Source organism: Schistocerca piceifrons, chromosome 3 (genome assembly GCF_021461385.2).
Source record: "Schistocerca piceifrons isolate TAMUIC-IGC-003096 chromosome 3, iqSchPice1.1, whole genome shotgun sequence".
Classification (NCBI taxonomy): Eukaryota; Metazoa; Arthropoda; class Insecta; order Orthoptera; family Acrididae; genus Schistocerca; species Schistocerca piceifrons.
In genome coordinates, this window is record NC_060140.1 from 127,137,409 (window position 1) to 127,160,900 (window position 23,492).

The window sequence follows — 23,492 nt, forward strand, 5'->3', positions numbered from 1 at the left end:
CTTTCACTGGGTGCAAACCCAAGTTAACGCCATCTTCCATTACCGGTACTGTAACTTGACCTCAATTGGATATTTTAGTGTCGTCAAAATTTACTTCCAGGTGTCATGTTAACTTCAGTCAGACCCCGATAAACAGCTCATAGCTCGCATTTTATGAATCGTAGCACAAAGTCCATTATTATGTAAATTAAACTAGGTTCAAATCCTCATTCCACCAGTGGTAGGTCTGAAGTCCTTAGCGTTTAGTTACAGTAAAATGTTTTACCAAATTTTTATTGTTTCTTTGATGATTCAATATAAAACAGATTACTCAGTAAGCTCTGTCTCTTATGTAACTAATGCATTACACAGTTTTTCTTGTAAATGTAGCGCCGCATTAACTTTCTGGCGCTACTGAGTATGATGGCGCCACTGTAACAGCTGTCGCAAACTGGCCGCGGACGACAATAGGCGCAGGACGGACCAAAACATCGTTGTAACAGACGCAGCAATAACACCAGCTTGTTTCAAATTGTTTTGTAGGGCGAGCAACCACAGCCAAACCTCGACATTTTTTCAAAGAAAATTTCGCACTGGCTGTATGAATGATTTTTATTACATCTGCGACCATTTCAAATTGCAGGTCAGTGGCCAGTAGTCGCAGCACAGGCGATACAACAGAAAGGTAGGCTGACCCTGGCAATGGTAGGCCTGTTACCAGACCTTCTAGCCTCCGTCTTGTTTTGGTAAACGTCGTTGGAAGCGGTCCATCGCCGCAACAAGTAGGCACCAGGCTTATACAAACACCATCACTTTTAGCCAAAGCCAACCATGAGAGAAGGTTCACGCCAGGCGATGGGCCGTAATGGTTATCCAAGCTGTCTCCACGAGACTAGGCTTTCATTGACAAGCCGACCTTTGATTCTAAGTCCACTCCCATCGTTTGATACCTTCCAGCTGGTGAGCCACTTCAGCCTCAGTTGGACTTCTGCCTTGGAGGACAGCCATTCGGGACTAGGGCGGTGCACATACTCATCTTCCTGTACTTGTGCAGACAAACAGACACCGTACAATTCAATTTCGCTTGTAAGGGTGGCAATACTGCTGGGATCTGTCTTCCACTGCCACAACGTCAGGTCGTTGGTCGCCTGTCACATCACGCCGAGGGGGCGTTGCTATAAAGGAATGAGTGTTGTGTTGTGGCATACTTTCGAATATATTTGCGACGGTTAAAGACGTTTCTTGAGCGCTACCGGGCAACATCTTGACGTTAACACACCGCAACGCAACCCTGCCACTGTAAAGGCTACCTACCTCACGCCTCTACCTAAATATCCAAGTTCACAATTACAAAATTGAATTTATATGTTTGAATGTATAGTAATGGTCTTCGTTGCAATTATCTCCATTTGTTGTCAAGTAAATTGAGAGCGGCGATGTTCTGTAAAGAGATGGTGTTCATTAGAACGATGGACAGTACATAAACTTTATATGTCTATGTATGGTGTCTGTTCTTTCGGACATGTCACGGGCTTGCCGCTAACGAAAACGCAGCGGGACCGACGGAAGAGCTCCGCGAAGAAACAAGACGGACGAACGGGAATGGAGGGACAAGCACGACAACAGACAACGGAGCAAGACACCAAGATCAACAAAAAAGAACTAAGCAATGGGGTCACAAGAGACAACCTCACGAAATCAAAACAGCGCCCACTCGTAAACGGGAAGTAAGCACACACAACGTAAACATGATGTCTGTAAGCGATATGTCAACTGAATCTACACAAATACCAGACTGTCTCGCTGAGTTTCTTTTTTTTTTCCCTTTATTGTATTTCAGTCCCCAGCGGGGCGGGCTGGCAGCAGAATATGCGCTGCTCTTCAGCAGATCTCGCTGAATGAGATGCAGCCGCCTAAATACACGACAGGATACGTTACTATTGGCCACTGGGACCACGTGCTGCACATCCCGTTAGACTCGGGGCCAGGAGCGCAGGCAGACACGGATTACGGCGCGACTGCTGCAGTGACCTCTGTGGTCATCGAGTTCCATGCCGTCTGGCGCGGATTCGAAACCCGCGGCGCTCGGTACCAGACCCGTGATTTCTCTAAATCTTTTAAGACAGGTATGGTATCCTTGAAAGGGCACGGCCAACTTCCTTCTCTGTCTCTCCATAATCCGAGCACATGCTACGTTTATAATGAACTCGCTGTCGATGGGACATTAAAGACTAACCTCTCCTTTGTCTTCCATTGTTATCGTTTCCTGTTGATTTTTGTACGTCATTTCCCATGGCTTATTCCTAATTTTTCAGAATTGCAAACTTCTTATAAGAGCTTATACAGTCGAAAAATTTTTCTAGGCCGATAAACCCTACGAATATCCGCTACCGTATCCGAGGTTGCTAACACATGCCTCGGGTTCGAATCCTGGTGGTGGACGAAATTTTTACTATAATATTTGGCCGGCACAGGGAGGAGAGGTGGTGGCGTAAATTCCCTGAATACCATCCTTAGCGCCAGTGTCCTGGATTAAATTCCAAACCTCTCTGCAGTGCCTGACGAAGTGTAGGCATGTGGCACTACCTGTCGAGTGGGGGCATCTAGGTCGGCATCCACCCCCCCCCCCCACCCCCCGAAAAAAAAGTTCAAATGTGTGTGAAATCTTATGGGACTTAACTGCTAAGGTCATCAGTCCCGAAGCGTATACACTACTTAACCTAAATTATCCTAAGGACAAACACACACACCCAAACCCGAGGGAGGACTCGAACCTCCGCCGGCGTCAGCCGCACAGTCCATGACTGCAGTACCCAAGACCGCTCGGCTAATCCCGCGCGGCTTCGGCAACCCCCTTGGCGCTACTATAATGGGATAGGCTATACGCAGACACCACGTTTCACAGTCTCCTTTCTCTTCATCCGTGACAACACAAACCCAACACCACATTTCGTGAGGACTCATCACAATTATCTACACCACACAAATACACACTAGACACTTCTAACAGGTTGGAGGTAGGCAAAGACCAACCACTTCCACTATCATCTTTCCATTAGCTGTGATGCAGGATTGCTGCATCTGATCTCCCTTCATTCTCTGGGAATATTATTTGTGACATACGCTATGAACTTGATTTAGTTTAAAGTCTTTTGCTTCCATCATGAAGCACACCGTCTCAACAGCTTGCCTGGTGCCAGGCCGTACTAATCATCTAATCGATCCTCTAATATTTTACAGTACTTTATATAGTATTCTTATAAGAAAATCGGATGCATTTGTTATTAAGCTGATCGTGCGATACTTGTCACACTTGCCTGTTCTTGCTATCTTCGGAATTGTGAGGACGCTATTTTTCTGATGGTATTTGTACAGCCTCACAGATTCTGCAGACTATCTTGAATAACCATTTACTTGCCACATCCCTCAACGACTGTAGAAATTTCTTTGGGATGTCATCCATCCCTTCTGACTTATGTCATTTCAATTCTTCCAAATCTGTAGTTGACTCTAATACTGGATCCACTGAGTATTAAATATTGACTCCCATTTTTACTTCTTTCACGCCATCTGACACTTTCTTGGCCTCTCAGAATCCTTCATTGTATACTTTGCATCCACCCGCTTTCTATAAGCCACCTGTCGGTGCTTACACACTGAAGTGCCAAAAGAACTAGTACAGGCATACGTATTCAAATACAGAGATATGTAAACAGGCAGAATACGGGGCTGCTGTCGGCAACACCTGTAAAGGCAAAGACTGTCTGACGAAGTGTTAGCTCGGTTTGTGCTGCTACAGTGGCAAGTTATTAAGACTTAAGTGAGTTAGAACGAGCGATGGGGCACGGCATCTCCGAGGTTGCGATATGGGGATGTTCCCTTACGACCATTTCACTAGTGTATCGTGAATATCAGGAATCCGGTAAAACGTCAAATCTCCGCCATTGATGCTTCCGGGAAAAAGATACTTCAAGAACGGAACCAACGACAACTGAAGAGAATCTTTCAACGTCGCTGAAGTGCAGCCCTTCTGTATACTGCTGCAGTTTTCAATGCTGGGCCATCAACAGCTGTCAGCGTGAGAAGCATTCAACGAAAGAACAACGATACGGACTTCCGGAGCCGAAGGCCCACTCGTGTACCCTTGACGACTGCACGACACAAAGCTTTTTGCCTCGCCTCGGTCCGTCAACACAGACATTGAACTGTTGATGACTGGAAACATGTTGCCTCGTCGGACGAATCTCGTTTCAAATTGAATCTAGGGGATGGACGTGTACGGGTATGGAGAAAACCTTATGAATCCATAGACCCTGCGTGTCAGCGGAGGACTTTTCAAGCTGATGGAGGCTCTGTAATTGTGTGGGAAATGTACAGTTGGAATGATATTGGATCCCTAATACCTCTTAATTCGACTCCGACAAGTGCACGTACATAATCATCCTGTCTGATCACCTGCATCCATTCGTGGCCACTCTGTATTCCGTCGGATTTGGGCAATTTCAGCAGGACATTGTCGCAATGCATAAGTCCAGAATTGCTTGCAGAGTGGCTACAGTAACACTCTTCTGACTTTAAACACTTCCGCTAGCCACTAAACCCCCCGGTATGAACATTAATGAGCATATCTGCGATACCTGGGAACGTGCTGTTCAGAAGAGATTGTAAGTGTTCGCGGGGGTCCTACACGATATCAGACAAGTGTAAAATTTTCTTCGTCTCTTCAGTGTGTACCCCTATCGAAGTCGCACTTGGGTGGACACATGCTGCAGGAACGCCTTCAGACGTAAATTTTTGGTTGTCCCTTACACTTTGTTTGTGGCAGTGAAATTCTTATTAAACTTTTAATGTTGACGCCGTCGATTTTAATTGTTTTAGAAGACGAGTTTTTATTTGATTTCTGTGTGTTTTGCCTGCAGCTATTATGCTTTGGGTTCCCCGCGCTTCCTTTTTAATTCATTCCTAAATAAGTTTTATCGTTGCATTCCTGTCTCTCCTGAGAATTTTGGCACATCTACATCGACATCACTACTCTGAGGTTCACAAGTAAGTGTTTCGCACAGGATTCACAAAACCATTTTCAGGCTGTTTCTTGATCTTTCCAATATCAAATAGCAAGTGGGAAAAATGAGAACCCTAAATCATTCCATGCGAGGTCTGATTTCTCTTATTTTACTGTGATTTTATTCTGATTCCTAATGTAGGTGGGTGTCAAGAAAATATTTTCGCATTTGCAGGAGAAGAGAGCGACTGAAATTTTTTGAAGTGATCTCGCCGCAACGGAAAATACACACATCAAAAAAAGTTTTGCATTGCCTCTGTTCCGAGAGATCCGGAACCTGTACAGAAAATTGGAATACAGATCAACATAAAGATCATTCCCACACATCCTACTGCTCATGGAAACCACGGATTGCATGTTTTACCACCATATAGCGAGACCTTCAGAGGTGGTGGTCCAGACTGCTGTATACACCGGTACCTCTAATACCAAGCAGTACGTCCTCTTGCATTCATGCATGCCTGTATTCGTCGTGACATACTATCCACAAGTTCATCAAGGCAATGTCGGTCCAGATTGTCCCACTTCTCAATGGCTATTCGGCCTAGATCCCTCAGTGGTTGGTGGGTCACGTCATCCACAAACAGCCCTTTTCAATCTACCCGAGGCATGTTCGATACGGCTCATGTCTGGAGAACATGCTGGCCACTCTAGTCGAGCGATGTCGTTATCCTGAAGGAAGTCATTCGCAAGATGCGCCCGACGGGGGCACGAATTGTCGTCCATGAAGACGAATGCCTCGTAATATGCTGCCGATATGGTTGTACTATCGGTCGGAGGATGGCATTCACGTATCGTACAGCGATACAGCGCCTTCCATGACTACCAGCGGCGTACGTCGGCTCCACATAATGCCACTCCAACAACAGGGAACCTCCACCTTGCTGCACTCGCTGGGCTGAGTGTATAAATCGTTCAGCCTGACCGGGTAGCCTCCAATCACGTCTCCGACGATTGTATGGTTGATCTGTACCGCGCTTCATGGTGTCGTGGTTGCAAAGATAGACCTCGCCACGGACAGCGGGAGTGAAGTTATACATCATGCAGCCTATTGCGCACAGTTTGAGTCGTAATACGACGTCCTGTGGCTGCATGAAAAGCATTATTCTACATTGTGGCGTTGCTGTCAGGGTTCCTGCGAGCCATAATCCTTAGGTAGTGGTCAATCACTGCAGTAGTAGCCCTTGGACGGCCTGAGCGAGGCATGTCATCGATAGTTGTCTGTTATCTTCTTCATGTCCCAACAACATCGCTTTGGTTCACTCCGAGTCCTCAGGACACTTCCCTTGTTGAGAGCCCTTTCTGGCACAAAGTGGCAACGCGGATGCGATCGAACCAAGGTATTGACCGTCTAGGCATGGTTGAACTACAGACAACACGAGCCTTGTACCTCCTTCCTGGTGGAATGACTGGAAATGATCGGCTGCCTATCCCTATAGATTTCGTATTTGTCTATTCCTCTTCGGCGGTCGTCTTATAGACGCTGCACCTTTGGGCGGGTTTAGTGACATTTCTGAACAGTCAAAGGGACTGTGTCTGTGATGCAATATCCACAGTCAACTTCTATTTTCAGGAGTTCTGGAAATCGGAGTGATGCAAAACATTTTTTTATGTGTGTACGTACGTTTTACTATCACACGGTGTCGCTTATCATATCCGTGACACAATATCCTCTAGTTTGCTTTAATAAGTAACGATATGCTCTTCACTGAACTTTTTCAATGTCCTTTTTCACACTCATCTCGTAAGGATTCCACACCACACAGCAGTGCCCTAGAAGTGGACGGATACGTGTAATGTAGAAATTCTGTACAGTAGGTTCCTTGCGTCTTCTAATCGTATTGCCATTGAACCGCAGTCTTTGGTTCTCCTTGACAACAATATTTTTTATATGGAGCTGCTAATTTAAGTTGCTTTAATTGTAATCCCTACGTATTCAGTTGCATCCACAACGAATAAATTCATTTGATTTACCGTGTAACCAAAAAAACGGATTCCCTTTAGTACTCGTGTGGAGCACCTCACACTTTATTTCGTTCATAGTCAGCTGCCACTTTTCCACAAGAGAGATATGTTGGCTGCATCATTTGGTAATTTGTATTTACCCACTGATGACTTTATTAGACCGTGAACAACAGCATCATCTGCTAATAATCTGAGAGGGCTGTTACATTGTCTCCTAGATCATTTACATTGAGTTGACGAAAGTCATAGGATACTTCCTAGTATTGCGTCGGACCTCCCGGTCGCCCTGCATACTGCTGCAGTTCGACGCGGCATGGAGTCGACGTGCCGTTAGAAGTCCCCTGCGGATATACTGAACAATACTGCCTCTATAGCCGTCCATAATTGTGAAAGTATTGCCGGTGCACGTTTTGTGCACGAACTGACATATTCCATAAATTTTCGGTGTGACCAAACCATTCGCTCGAATTGTCCAGAATGTTCGAATCAATCGCCAACAACTGTTGCCCCGTGACATGGCGCCATGTCATCCACAAAAATTCCTTCGTTGTTTGGGGACATGAAGTCCATGAATGGCAGCAAATGGTCTCTAAGTAGCTGAACATAACAATTTCCAGTCAATGATCGGTTTAGTTGGACCAGATGACTCAGTACATTCTATGTAAACACAGCCAATGCCATTATGGAGCCACCTCCAACTTGGAGAGTGTGTTGCTGAAAACTTGGGTCCATGGCCTTTTAGGGGTCTGCACCACCTTCGAATCCCACCATCAGCTTCTAACAACTGAAATCGGGGCTCATCTAACGAGACCACGGTTTTCCAGTCGTCTAGGGTACAGCCGATATGGTTACGAGCCCTGGAGAGGCTCTGCAGGCGATGTCGTGTCGTTAGCAAAGGCTCTTTCGTCGGTCATCTACTGCCTTAACCCATTAACGTCAAATTTTGCCTCACATTTCGAATGGATACGTTCGTTGTACGTTCCACATTGATTTCTGCAGTTATTTCACACAGTTTTGCTTCTTTGTTAGCACTGACAACTTTAAGCAAACGTGCCGGCCGCTGTGGCCGAGCGGTTCTAGGCACTTCCGTCCGGAATCGCGCTGCTGCTACGGTCGCAAGTTCGAATCCTTCCTCGGGCACAGATGTGTGTGACGTCCTTAGGTTAGTTAGTTTTAACTAGTTCTAAGCCTAGGGGACTGGTGACAGATGTTAAGTCCCTTAGTGATTAGAGCCATTTGAACCATTTTTTTTTCTAAGCAAACGCCACTGCTCTCCATCGTTAAGTGAAGTCTGTCAGCCACTGAGTTGTCCGTGGTGAAAGGTAATGCCTGAATTTCAGCATTAGATACACGCCTGAAACTGTGGATCTCGGTACATTGAATTCCATCACGACTTCCGAAATGGAATGTCCTATGCGTCTAGTTCGAACTACTATTCCGCGTTCAGAGTTTAATGCCCGTCGTGCAGCGACATTCACGCCGGAAACCTTTTCATAGGAATTACCTAAGACATCTCCACGAATGCACTATCCTTTTATAGGTTGTGTACACCAAACTACCGCCATCTGTATATATTCTTATCTGTATCCCGTGCCGCGCGGAGTGGCCGCACTGTTCGAGGCGTCATGACACGGATTGCGCGGTCCCTCCTGCCGGAGGTTCGAGTCCTCCCTCGGGCATGGGTATGTGTCTGCTGTTCTTAGCATAAGTTAGTTTAAGTAGTGCGTAAGTCTAGGGACCGATGACCTAAGTAGTTTGGTCCCCTACGAATTCCCACACACATTTTCGCTCTCCCACGACTTTTATCACATCAGTGATATACAGATTATAAATAGCAGAGTGCCCTGAACACTTCGTGCGGGAAGGTCAGATACAACTTCCTTTCCACTCGATGAATTGCCGTCAATTATTACGAACAGTGTCCTTTCTGACAGAAAACCCAGTCGTACAGCTGAGACGCAATTGACACGCAGTTGGATTACGATCTGCTTGTGACGACCGGTGTCACTAATTCTTGCAGAAATCTTGGAATATGGAGTCAACGTGAGGTCCACTGTCGACACTACTCATTAGTATGTGCGAAAAAGACCAGTTGTGTATTATAAGAACGCCATTTTCTGAACCTAAAAGACGTCGCACAGTATCGTTTCCTTTGAAGCTTTTCATAATGTTCGATCACACTTTATGTTCCAAAATGTTACTGCAAACCGATGTGAATGATAGGTCTCTATAAGTCAGCGAATTGCTACTAATTCCCTTCTTTCTCTTGGTGTCACCTGCGTAACTTTCCATTTCGTAGGTGCGGATAATTCGTGGACACAATGGTATATATTTGCTAAATGTGGAGCTATTTCATCAGCATTGTCCGAAATTAATCTGAAGGTATGGACTGAAAAGACTAGTCTTTATTAGGTGATTCCAGCTGCTTTGCTTCGCCCTACTTACAAGTTGGCAGCTGTTCCCGATTCAAATTCTGAAACATTTGCTGCATCTTCGTCTGTGAAGAAATTTCGGAAAACTGTGTTTAGTAACTCTTCTTTAGTGGCTATGTCATCAGCAATATTACCATTGCAGAGCGTAGGCAAGGTATCGATTGTGTGTTGCCGCTAGTGTACTTTACATACATCCAAAATCTTCCCATTTTCTGTGAGCTTTCGAGAGCGAGTTTTATTGTGGAAACTACTAATAGCATCTCGCATTAAAGTCAACGTTAAATTTCTATTATCTGTAAAACATCATCAGTCTTGGACATTCTACATTTTTTTTTAAATCTGCTGTACTCATTCCGTGCTTTCTCTAACAGCGTGCTGACGTATTTTGTGTATCATGGGGAACCTGTTCCTCCTCTTATTATTTGTCATGAATCTTCCTTCTTTCGTCGATCAATTAAAACCATCTCTGTTACCCAAGGTCTCTTTCCAATCAGATTCCTTGTATCTACGCGTGTCTGTCCAACTACTGCCCCTGCAGATTTCGTATTTGTCCATTCATCTTCAATACAACTGTCTGTTACGGTACTTGTTCTCATAGTACATAGAGAACATCAAAGACAGCTCATCAATCGTCAGTCCTTCAGTAATGCACTTCTTTCCACATGATTCTTTCCCTTTCTTCTCTAAAATTTCAGTTTGCCCTTCACCGTTACTAAACTGTGCTCTTATTCCATATCTACTTCTTTAACTGCCTCACAATGCAACATCTAATTATTGAATCTCTGCTGGCCGTGATGTATTCTGACTGGAATCTGAGTTGTGGCTGGCTCATGTTATGCGTTGGATTAAACCTTGGTTGCTGTTCTATGTTTAGTCTCCTGCAGTTATTGCGATTAGGCTGTTATCCGCTCTTTCTATGGGTGGCAGCAGTGGTGTGTATCGATATTCGCACATTGGACTATCTTTGGCCTGGCGCTTATAAGTTCCAGCTGGGCTGTGTGCGGGCAGTTGGTCTGTTGCTTGGAGCAGCGAGAAAATGTCCGCGATGTGTTGTTTGGCTGGGCCTGCTGGCGGCCTCTATTTGGTGTCGGAGTGTGTTGTGCTGCTCCCATTGCTTCTAGGTTCGTGGCTCACCGAACCTGGTTATGAAAATTGAGTTTTTACTTAACCTACCAGCAAGTTACGACTGTTCACATTGTGTCGTTTGGTGTTCGTTGTCGGCTGTTAGCATATTCCCGCGAGCAACAATGTGTCAAGTTGTCAAATTTTGACTACCCTCAGGTGGAGCTTAACTGTACTTGGTTATCTGAATTGAAGTGCACCAGCGGAATCTCATACCTTGTGGCCGTTAACGTTCCGGTTACCTGCCCTGGCCGTTGACGTAAATTCAGAGAGCGTATGTCCAGCACGGTTTGTAGTTTGACAGATCAATGTATAATTGGTTGTGGGCGCCAATACCTTCTACGTTGTTCCATTGAACTCCCTGTTGCATGCTGGCCGGGTGATGCGGAGGTTATCTTGTCAGTGGGTCCGTTGACTGTCTGTTGGTTGGGTTGTCGTCGGATCGACAATGGTTGGACCAACTGCCTGTCTCACGTAAGTGAACGTTAGTGTTTGAATTCCAAGTCGACCGTCGGAACTTCTTAGCACCTTTGGGTGTACTGCCATTTCTTGTTTGTTCTTGATGTTTGCACTTTATGACTTCTAGCTGATTTTTAGATTGTTGTTTGCCCTTAAGGTGCCAGATGGTTTGGGCCATCAGCCTAATTTAAAACTGTTTTACGTAAAACCTTTGGCATTTTTAAAATTAATGTTGTTGAGTATTAAGTGTTGAGCCTTCAGCCGATTTATAATTTAAGTTGTTTTGCTCTTAAAGTGTCAGATTCTTGGGACCTTCAGCCAACTTATGAATTAAAGTAGTTCTGCTCTTAAGGTGTTAGATGGTTTGGGCCTTCAGCCTAATTTAAGAATTGTTTAACGTAAAGCCTTCAGCATTTTTAAAATTAATGTTATTGAGTCTTAAGTGTTGGGCCTTCAGCCGATTTTGAATTTGTTTTGCTCTTAAAGTGTCAGATTCTTTGGGCATTCATCCTAATTGAGGAACTGTTTTAAGATAAGCTTTGCCTTTTAAAATTCTGGTTTTGGTTGAACTTTAAGTTATTGGCCCTTAAGGCATGAGATTGTACGGCGCCGTCAGCCGCTAATTAAGTTCCAAAACTAAAGCTGTGTTTTTTTTTTTTTAATTTTTTCTTATCTCCTGTAATGTTTGATCAAATAAAAATTTTATGCCGAGTGTAGCTGACAGCCACTTATTTTGACCCCTTTCCACAACTTAAACTACCTGGCCTTTCCTGCGGGTTTAGCAGGGTGTCTCAGAATATTCTCTTTTCTTCTGGTCTTTTCCTTTTATAGCTCTGTGGTGACTGGAGGGGGACAACTGCCGCCATTCAAAACAGCATCCATTCGCCTCGGAATGGGTAAAGACATGTCGTGTATGTTTTTCAACTGAATCTCATACCATTCTTCCTACAAAATAGAGGAAAGTTCAAGTAACGATGGTAGAGGTGCATACCGATAACGCACCATTCTCTACAAACCAAACCACAAAGACACAGTATATCAAAATCTCGTGACTGTGATGGCCATGGGAGATCGATCAATTCGACTGCGTGCTTACAATCCCACTTTTGGACACCAAACATTTCCGCCCACTTACGGTAGGACTGACCATACAAGCAAGGACATTTTGTCCACGTTCAAATACACTCAGCTCCGACATATTTCACTCACAACTAGAGAGAACACTGTTCCGACAAACATCTTGATGGCATTGCACAGCTGCCGTTCCTAGACAAACACAGCAGCCTAACATGCAGGCTTGGCTAGCATCTGTCTTTATGTTCAAGCATACATTTCTCACGGTGTTTCCGTGTTGTTGTTCAATTCCTATTTGTTTCTCTCAAGGTGTGCTCTTGATTTGTGTTCAAAATCTATCAGATCTGGACCCCCTTCCTAGTGTTAACTGTTTGTTGACAAGGTGAAAGAGCATTACTCTCCACTGGAACTACTCTGTATATGCTTTTATATTACGAAGAAAATAATTTTTCAGTAGAAGTATCTGTAATATTGTAGCTTGGACAGTGCATAGGTATTAAAGCATTCGACAAGTAATTTCAAATTCAGTAGTTTTTGCTGAAAACGTAACGATGTTCCTGTTATTTTTTGAATAAATTCTTTTACGTTCTGTTTTAGGAGCAGATCGATTTGACACTCCGTCTTCAGGCCACAAGTGGCCTACTGGGACAATCCGACCGCCGTGTCATCCTCAATTGAGGATGCGGATAGGAGGGGCGTGGGGTCAGCACACCGCTCTCCCGGTCGTTATGATGGTATTCTTGACTAAGCCGCTACTATTCGGTCGAGTAGCTCCTCAATTGGCATCACGAGGCTGAGTGCACCCCGAAAAATGGCAACAGCGCATGGCAGCTGGATGGTCACCCATCCAAGTGCCGGCCACGCCCAACAGCGCTTAACTTCGGTGATCTCACGGGAACCTGTGTATCCACTGCGCCAAGGCCGTTGCCTACGAACACATCGATTCATTTTCTAAACTGAAGAGCTGGTATATTTTGTCGCCACATTCTTCAGAGTGATGGTTTACTGGAGTGGTTTGACTTTCCTGATATTAATAGCTGCTCTACATTTCCTCCCGAAAGTTTCCAAACTATGTTCCGTTCGCATCACCTCAGTGTTATGATTAAGTCATGTACCCAAGTATTAACTGTAATACTGCTGTTTACTGCCGGCCGAAGTGGCCGTGCGGTTCTAGGCGCTGCAGTCTGGAACCGCGAGACCGCTACGGTCGCAGGTTCGAATCCTGCCTCGGGTATTGATGAGTGTGATGTCCTTAGGTTAGTTCGGTTTAACTAGTTCTGAGTTCTAGGGGACTAATGACCTCAGAAGTTGAGCTCCATAGTGCTCAGAGCCATTTGAACCATTTGATTTGAACTGCTGTCTACTGTATTTTACCTTCTGTTTGGTAATGGAATGTACGTTCTAAGGAGATTATAAATGAAACCAATGACAACGGTCATCCTACCCAGGCATGCCTCTCGACCCGGCTTCACATCTTTACTTCTGTCAATAGCTTCTCCTACCTTCCAAACTTCACAGTTCTTCTGCATACCTTGCGAGACTAGATTTCCTCAGAGGCACCATATGCTGGATATTTCTGTGAAGTTCGGAAAGTAAGAGAGAGGTACTGCCGGGAGTGAAACTGTGAGGGCAGGTCGTAAGGAATGCTTGAATAGCTCATTCGGCAGAGTATTTCTCTGCGAGAGGCGATGGTTTCTGGTTTGATAGGCGGTCCGGCACACAGCTTCAATCCGCCAGGAAGTTTAATACAAGAAGTTGTACAGAGGGACTAGCTGTAAATAATAGACGGTAATTCCTAGATCAGATGTTGCAAAAACTTTTGTATAGTGCCAAAGGAAATTAATACAAGCAGATTTTGTCAACATTTAGATGCCAAGAATGTTCATTACAATCATCAAAGCTGCACCGCACCCATGCTCGAAACTTCCATAACTAATTGTTAAATTTTGCAACTACTGCGACACATTGTTTATAGAAAACGAGAAGCATCAGTATGGACATATGCTTGTGAATATAATCCAATAAATACAATCCTCCTGTACATAAAGTTCGCTGTCCTTTCTCCGTAGCAAATGACACATTGTAAATGATGATACGTCTTCCACAGGAGAAAATAAGAGCATGAAAAGGAACAAACGACCCAGTCAGTTTATGTACACAAATTACAATCACACATTACAACATCCTTACACTGCAGTACGTTTTTAATGGATATACCCAGACTAGAAAGTTAGCAGTATATTATATCAACCCAAAATATAATACCGTTGAGATACCGACATCATTCACGCTGTCCAATAGCATTTACTGCCTTACACATCGATAACTCGTTAACGCCGAACTACTGTGACCCTCTTTTATGTGCCCTAATTAATTTATCAGGTCTGCGGTAAAGAGTTTACACTTATCCATTAAGAAGTATTAATAGCTGCAGCGATGTTTTATCTGGAGCACTCCATTACCGCCACAAACAGCCACCCAGGCTATCGATTTCCGTAACAAGGTTGGGCGCTTCGATTGCGTATTTAATGCCACGGAGTAACGATTACTTGCCGGAGGAGTGCTGTCAGGATAATGAAGCTCACAGCAGTTCATATTTGAAACCGCGTCCCTGTATCCAATAAGGCACTTGTAAGGAACTTAGTTGAAACTTGTAAGAGGCAACAACGGATTCACAATGACAAACTGGAACCTTTTATTTAACAATGAAATTCGCCAAACAGCCATGTAATTTTTCGCTATCAGTTTCGGCAATCCATTATGCCATATATTCAGGCCCCATGCGCATCTTCCAAATAAATCGATACTGGCATACTGGGGTCATATATTCCTGAATTTGTAGCTCAAGTGCTTCCTTGGAAGATCTGACTGCAACTGAGAGACCTGCAGTCCATGAACGCGGTCGCAATAAATAAAATAATATCTCAGGTGAAGGGCTGTTTGACGAATTTCATCGTTAAATATTCGACCAGCGGCTGTCAAATGTCCACAGTGGATCAACAGAATCGGGAAACTTTGTCGTGCTTCACAAAAGAAAACGTTAGCATATGAAATACTTTTAATTTAGCGATTTTGTTTTCCTTACATTTATAATGGTTTACCTGTTGAATAAACAAGGAATCCAATTAGCCCACACGATAGTCAACGCAGACAGATTTGTCGACAAAGAATCCAGTAATCATTAATTGTGTCTGCCAGTCACATTACACATTACGTTTCAGTATCCCTTATACGGGCTTCTAGATGTTGCAGAGAAGATATGGAAGATAAGGCTTTGATGAGGAACACCGGTTCGGAAATGAATCATTTCGATATAAAATAAGTTTGAAGATCAGATCACTCTCGAATCTCCGTCTCCACGGTACGCACACTGCGCAGACATCGAACTCTGACCTCTGTCCTCTACAGGAGCTCATGACACCGTCAATGTTTCAAGCGATCGTCGTCCGATACTGTTCTACTTGACGAAGAACATCGTTTTGAAGTTCGAGAATGCGACGTGTACGTGGAGCACCACTGTCAATCCTCCTAATAGCGAACGTGAAAGTTTCTCGCAGCCTTTGCTGCAGTCGGACGAAAATGTTGCGTGATTTCATAACCACCACACGGGCTGAGGGTGACACCGTCGTCTCAGTTTGTGTGTCCACCGTGAAACGGGAGAGACGTCCACACTTCATTACAGAAGAGCTCCGAGCCCTGGCCGCTCTTTAAGCATAATAGGGGATGATCTGTGGCAATTGTGACGACAGACTGAAAGAGTTCCGCAGCACACCGTTCAGATCACATTGTTGTACAGGGGTTAGGCTGAAAACGACACTGCCCGTTCCCATTTAGGCCCAAAGACGTCGTCAATTACGAATAAGGTGCACACGGGATTGTCGCGATTGGAACGTGAATCAATGGAAACGTGTAACCCGATGCCTGATTTCTAAAATATTGAGTGTTAGAACCATACGTTATTTCTTCGTCCCTCGTCCAATAACCACTACCATCCAATATCTTCGTTATCACCTTGACCATGACTATATTAAAACGTAGCTGTCTCAATGGGTACCCTTGTCGAATACCACTATTAACCGCTGTACAGTTAATTAACATGGTTCAAACAAATGGCTGTGAGCACTATGCGACTTAACTTCTGAGGTCATCAGTCCCCTAGAACTTAGAACTATTTAAACCTAACTAACCTAAGGACATCACACACATCCATGCCCGATGCAGGATTCGAACCTGCGACCGTAGTGGTCGCGCGGTTCCAGACTGTAGCGCCTAGAACCGCTCGGCCACCCCGACCGGCAATTAACATGGAAACAATTATCCCCGCGATAGAGTTGTGGCTTCGAAGATCTGACTGAAACTGAGAGACCTGCAGTCCAAGAACGTGGTCGCAAAAATAAAATACCATCTCAATTGAACGGCTGTTTGACGAATTTCATTGCCAAATATTCGACCAGCGGCTGTCAAATGTCAAATGTCCACATTTGTTTTCATTAAGTTGAAAGGAATCCTCCTGTTGTAGAGGAGGTTGAAAACATTTTTTAATAGAATCCTATGAAATCTTTCTGTAAATCAGTGATACAGAGATAAGCTGGTTTGCTGTATTCGGTGGATTTCTCAGCAACTTGTCTTAGAGAGCATACTGTATCTGTGAGCGACCTACCGGATGAAAAACCACACTGATCCTCTGCAAGGGTTGTGAAACGTGGGACTTAGGAAGAGCAGGAAAAGGTGTGAATGGGACCTAATCAGTTGCCGTTGGTAGCACAGTAAACACACACAGTTTATTTAAGGAAGTAATTTTTTAAAACAATCATTTAAAAAAAATTTACTGTAACACAAGCTACACTGATGGCTGAAAGCCTTATTAAGAAAGAATTCAAAATTACTTCAGAAGAATAAGCGGCTGAAGGACTAAATTACAAGTGAGGAAGACAACTACTCGTTGACAACGCCAAAATAACTTTTAAAACAATCATTAAAAATTGACTGTAACAAAAGCTACCTTGACTGCTGAAGACATTATTAAGAAGAATTAAAATCATTTGTCAGCTGAAGGACAAAATCAATAGGAATAATTTAAACAAAATATTATTTTTAAACAACTGACACTATCAGACCAAATAAGAAGGGAGTGATCCAGAGACAATGCTCCAAGGATCGTCCTGGGAAAGCCCCTCAAACGTCAGTAAGGTGAGACATGCAGCCCAGTGTTATACTCACTTAACAGGATGGCAACTCAAACCAGTCACAGTTAAACGCAAGACCAACACTCTAGCAAAATCTACCTAACGTCCGAGGCCCAATACATGATAGAATAACCCATGCCAGGCAGATTGGCGGACTGCACTCTTGACATCATACAACGACAAACATTATAAAAGAGAACGTGTCCAAACGCAAGAATAGTCCGAGGTAATCACAACAAGTTGCCTCCACGAATGCACTACGCAACCAGCGTTAAAATGACTGCTCATTCAAAACCACACTAGATACACACGTATCCGCGAAAACAATTCCACAATCAACTCAGACAATACTAAAGCCAGTCACCATGGAGCAACAAGGACGAATTACTAGTCGACACAAACACAGAGAGCCCAGAAGCCGTCGGACGACCAAATACGCGTCGCCCGTTGAGACGACCGACCGAACGACCAACCAACGGTCGCTCTCGGTCAAGTCAGGCAAGGTAAAAGCCCCAATATGAATCGCCAACTAACAGCTTGTTACCATGAGGTCACTTGGGCGGACGGACACTCACACAGCGGTGGAGCTTTCACTACTCGGATTTAACGACCCATTTCAACTTTAACCAGCTGAATCCGGTCCCTGGCGTGGTCGTGCACTCTCGCGACCACATCCTTCCCTCGGCTAGTGCATGTATTCCCAGCTGTCTCGGCTGTGCGGACCTCACTGGTCCTCCGAACGTAACCGGTCCTCCGTCCCAACCGAACTCCGACACACGACGACCCCGGAAATACTAGAGGTCGCGCCAAAGATAGTACCACAGTCCTCGCTATCGATAAACGCCGCTGCTGCCATACACGGACTGACAAAGCGAGCAAACATAGTGGCGCCAGTGAACACACTAAGAAAACGAGAGGTCACAATCCGAATACACGACGCCAACCTGTCAACGCGAGCCGGAGCACGGCTCAGGTTGTAATGTTTTTTTTAATATTTTATTTCCTTTTGTCTTTGTTATGAGTTTTACATCTAAAATCAGTAGATTAATCCCTCTGCAGTTGGCTGGGTGTTATCTCTTTTTTGTGCGTGAGAACTATAATACTAGTTCCCCATTCGTTTGGAATTTTATTGCCAGGTATAACACTGTTAATCTACTTCGAGAATTACTCAGTCGGTAGATATCCCCCACAAGTCAATAATTCGTCGGAATCATATCTGTCTCCGGAGACATCCTATATTGAACGAGGTTTGTAATGTCAATGGCAATATTTTGTGTCACCAGTGTATGCGACAGTGCTACAGATTCATGAAGCGATGACTACTTTTCCAGAAAAGGCTTATTATTATGTTGGAATTTATTATTGAATTCTGAACTGCAACTACTTTCCAACAACAATATGTTTTATCATTTTTACAATCAGTTTTCTACAAAGAATAATTATATAACAAAAATAATTCCACTAAAAGTATGTATTTGCATTTTATTCTCTGTAAAATTTTCCTTCTCGTATTGTCCCCTATGACGTATGAGGTGGATGAGATCGAAGATAAGCTGAGGTCTGTTCTTTTAAATATTATAAAAGGTAGTCATAAGTGATCAAAAGAAAAGTATAATGTACAATTTACTATATCGAATTCTAGTGTGCGGACTTTTATTTATAACTACATAACCGACTATCAATGTTTTAAGTTTTGTGTTCGTAGCAGTACAGACTGTACTTTGTCTGCCACCATTACGTGATCGTATGGAGCGGCAATTTCCAACTGCAGAAATGATCAGACATTAATTCTTTCGATCGACATTACATTATTTGAACTCCGGGGACAAGAACCCACAGGAATTTATTGTTTTCCCATTGTAACAGTGTAAGTAACATTCAGTAGAACAATTTTAAACTTAACGTAAATGAAACAATTTTTTGTGGCTGGTGCGTAAGATTAATTTTTTCTCAGACTAATTTATCATAGACTTGAAATAAAAACATTTACGACGCCAGTGTTGTTATGGGAAGAAGCTGTGGAGTGATATATTAAATACTTGGTGCATAGATTTAAATGTCACTTACTGAATTAGTGAAACATCATTTCAATATTTTTTTTAAGGACAAGGTATGACCAAATAATTCATTATATGGGATCAGCAGCACATAAATAAGAATTATCAGAAATTATTTCTTTCTTTCAAATAATACTGTTATTCTTGCTGCTACATTTTCATACGTTTTACAATAACACATACACACCACCACAACAACTTTAACACTAGGACCACCGAGTGGTCAATTTGACCACTTTTTATATTTTAACATGTTATTATTCGGTCAATTTCTAATCTATCTGTTATGAGTTAATGACGTTTCCTAAATGTTTATGTAGATCATATAAATAGTCCAATATTTATTTTATCTATTAGTTTTCTTTGAATGACCACTTATACTTAAAACCGCCGAGTGGTCACTTTCACCACATTACATGTATATTTGAAAACAGATTATTTAAAGATTGAAATTACCTGGCAGATTAAAACTGTGTGCCGGACCGACACTCGAACTCGGGACCTTTGCCTTTCGCGGGGAAGGTAGGAGACGAGGTACTGGCAGAAGTGAAGCTGTGAGGAGAGGGCGTGAGACGTGCTTGGGTAGCTCAGTTGGTAGAATACTTGGCCGCGAAAGGCAAAGGTCCTGAGTTCGAGTCTCGGTCCAGCACCCAGTTTTAATCTGCCAGGAAGTTTCATATCAGCGCACACTCCACAGCAGAGTAAAAATCTCATTCTATTTAAAGATTGTTGTGAGTCACTCCCCGGATTTATTCTTAGCACTCGTCAGCAATGTACTAAATATGTTGGTTACTGAAGTTCATTCGCATTGTTTGAATTTAAAAACTCAACAATGCAATATGTCATTTATTGTTTGCTATTGGGTTTAGCATAAACAAGACTGATTATTTGAGTACTGGTCTCAGAGCAGTAGACATGGCTCAGATGTCACAGCAATACAAACCACGGCCACGGTCACTTTCAGATGAAGAAATTGTCACACCTTTGTATGAATCGGATGCTGAAAATGATTCTGAAGTTGAGGACCTTGTGGAAGATTCTGCAGATGAAGATTACCAACCTGTCGCTAATGTGGAGTGACAGCTCCAAGACTGAATATGAAGGTAATTTGCATTCCCTTATAATATTATTATTGTTACTTTATGAATAATGATCACTATTATAACAGAGCTGACACTTCTACTGCTACTTCTGTACTGCTATTTTATTGTTGGTATGTGATCTTTATAATGAGTTGTAGCGTTCTAATTGTCTCTTTCCTCACGCAGCTGCTGAACCAGGACCAAGCAGTAATATAAACAATGCTAGAGAAGGACCTACCATGGGTAAAAAAAGAACTGCACCTCCTGTAAGTGGACCAATGCAGAATTGACGTAGAAGAGGAGAACGAAGTGAGGGTTCACTTCCAGAACCTGGCTCAAAACTCCTCTGGAAGGATGGGATCACGGAGAGGACTGTAGCAGACTTCGGTGTTACTACTCCAGGTAGGATAAGTCAACAGAATATATTGAAAGAAACACGGGGACCTACTCCACACGCAAAGCGGCATGTCTCAAATGATAATGTTTCGAGTACCTGGCGCCTTTTAGTTGATCAATCAATGTTGAAACACACAAAGAAATGCACAGAAGCAGAGGCACAACGGCTTCTTGGAAATGATTCCTGGAGTTTGCATTTAGAAGAATTAGATGCATTTGTTGCTTTACTATATGTTCGTGGTGCACTAGGTGCAAGATGTATTGAAGTAGATGAGTTGTGGTCGAAAAAGTGGGGAGCCCCATTTTTCACTGACACAATAACCAGAAACAGGTTTCGAGAAATTTTGAAATATCTGCATTTTGATGAAAAAAAAATACACGGTCGGAACGTTTGAAAAGTGACAAATTTGCACTTATATCAACTACTTGGAACCATTTTATCGAAAACTGTCCGTTGAATTACATACCTGGATCAAATGTCACTGAAGACGAACAACTTTTCCCCAGCAGAACCAGGTGTCCGTATTTGCAATACATGCCGAATAAGCCTGATAAATTCGGAATCAAATTCTGGCTTCTAGGGGATGTAGAAACAAAATATCTTTGTAATGGGTTCCCTTATGTAGGAATGAACGAACAGAGGGCACCTAATGGGAAACTTACAGAACAAGTAGTAATGAAGTTGGTAGCTCCATATCGCAATAAGGGGCGAAATGTGACTACTGATAATTTTTTCACTACAGTCACACTTGGGGAGAGACTGGAAAAAGAGAAAACTAGTCTTGTCGGCACTATCAACCGTGCAAGAAAAGAAATTCCGAACACTATAAAAAAATGAAAACTCCTCGTTATATGCCTGTTCTCTTGAAAAGGGAATGTGGTACTCTGACTGTTTACCAAGGGAAAAAGAACAAAAATGTTCTTCTTCATAACACCATGCACACAGATGTTGAAATACAAAATAATTCGAAACACCTTCCCGAAACAGTGAGCTTCAACAATAGCACAAAATTTGCTGTAGATGTCTTGGAGCAGATGACGAGGAAATATTCTGTCCGCTCTGGTACACGTCGATGGCCTGTACACGTATTTCCCAATATCCTTGATTTAGCAGTCATCAACGCATGGATCATTTTCAAGCTAGTGACAGGGATCAAAATAAATAGGAGGAATTTCATCCTAAATCAAGCGGAAGAATTACGTAGAGCCCATATGGAAACCAGAAATCAGGAAAGGATGCTTTGGGATGGAAAAGAAAAGGAAGAAAAGGAAAAAAGGACGATGGTGATGAAGAAAGAGAAGAAGTGGAAATTCCTGCGAAAATAAACGAGGACATGCAGAAACAAGACAAATGAAGTGTGCAGTAAATGCAACAGATATGTTTGTGGGCCGTGTACATATAAAGTTATAAAGACAGTAGTTTGTAATGCTTGTAAGTAGGATTAGGTACTATACATGGTCGTATTTTATGACTGGTCTCTCTCTTAACATATTCATGGGTACTTAGTTTCTCCAGTAAGATTAATTTCTATTAATTTTAAAGCTACTGCAATACAATTAGTATGGTTGCAGATAAATATTGTGAACTATGTTCTTTAATATTAGTGATATTGTGTTCCCACTGTTGTTGTAAAATACAATGATACTGTTATTAAACGTAATTAAAGTGATACATTGTTATCGAGGTCATTAATATTTACATTAAACAGCACAGCATGTACTTACAAACGAAGTGGTCACTTTGACCACATCGGCGGTTCTAAGTATAGTACCAGTACCGGCGGTTCTAGTGTTAAACAGGGCCAAAACCCACTACAACTTACAGCTTCCTCTATCTTAGCGTGTGAAACAGTTACATTATTATATACGTTTATACTGATATCTGATCTCTCTTCGTTTTCTGGAGATTTCTTACCTTTATTCAACTCTGTTAAATATTTAACCCATGATCACTCATTTAGGTCGTTCACTTTCTAAATTTCATTTTATTTTGCTTCTGCCGTCGTATCATTCTACAACCTTGTTTCTGCAACCAATGACAGTATTGTTGTAAATCTTCATAAAAGAATTCCGGTTCAATCCTTTGTTTGATTTTCTCCCACCAAAGCAACCTAATCTCCTACATTAATGGAGATCTGTTTTACGTTCCCTGCTCATCACGTCTGGTATAAAATTTTTGTAGATTCCTTCTATAATGAAACTATATGAAATTTTTCTTCTTTTATGGTTGGTTTTCTAGAAGTCTCGCTTCTTCCTACACGCAATCTCATGTCTGCTATGAGAAGGCTGTAATCACTCCCTATGTTGGCAGAGTTTAAGATCTTAACATGTAGCACTGTCTGAAGACTGATGCTCCTTTTTTGTAACAATATAATGTGTTACAGATTTATGACCTTTGTGTCCTGAAAAGAGTATTTATACTGCTCTTTGTCATCATAGAAGGTATTCAGGAAATTGGATATATATGTATGTTTTCATTTCTGTGATTTGCATTACACAGCACAATATTCTATAATTACAGTTAATACCAAGCTGTGTGGTCTGAAAATGGGGTTTTCAGCCCTAAACTGGTAACCACTACAACTGAAATTCAAATTTATCCAACTGAGACGGACGAAATAATAAAATTATCCATTGTTTTTCAGTAAACAGTGGCGGACCTATTATCCAGTGGTAGC

General features: G+C 42.8%; 1 protein-coding gene across 1 annotated transcript in view; it reads left to right on the forward strand.

Moving 5' to 3' along the window:
- The window catches only part of LOC124788456 (transcription initiation factor TFIID subunit 9-like), a 33,724-nt gene extending 13,308 nt beyond the window's left edge, over window positions 1–20,416 (forward strand). The window contains exon 2 of the mRNA XM_047255727.1: window positions 20,206–20,416. Within this exon, the coding sequence (XP_047111683.1) occupies window positions 20,206–20,416 (211 nt within the window). The remainder of the gene's footprint in view (window positions 1–20,205) is intronic.
- Window positions 20,417–23,492: the final 3,076 nt, after the last annotated feature.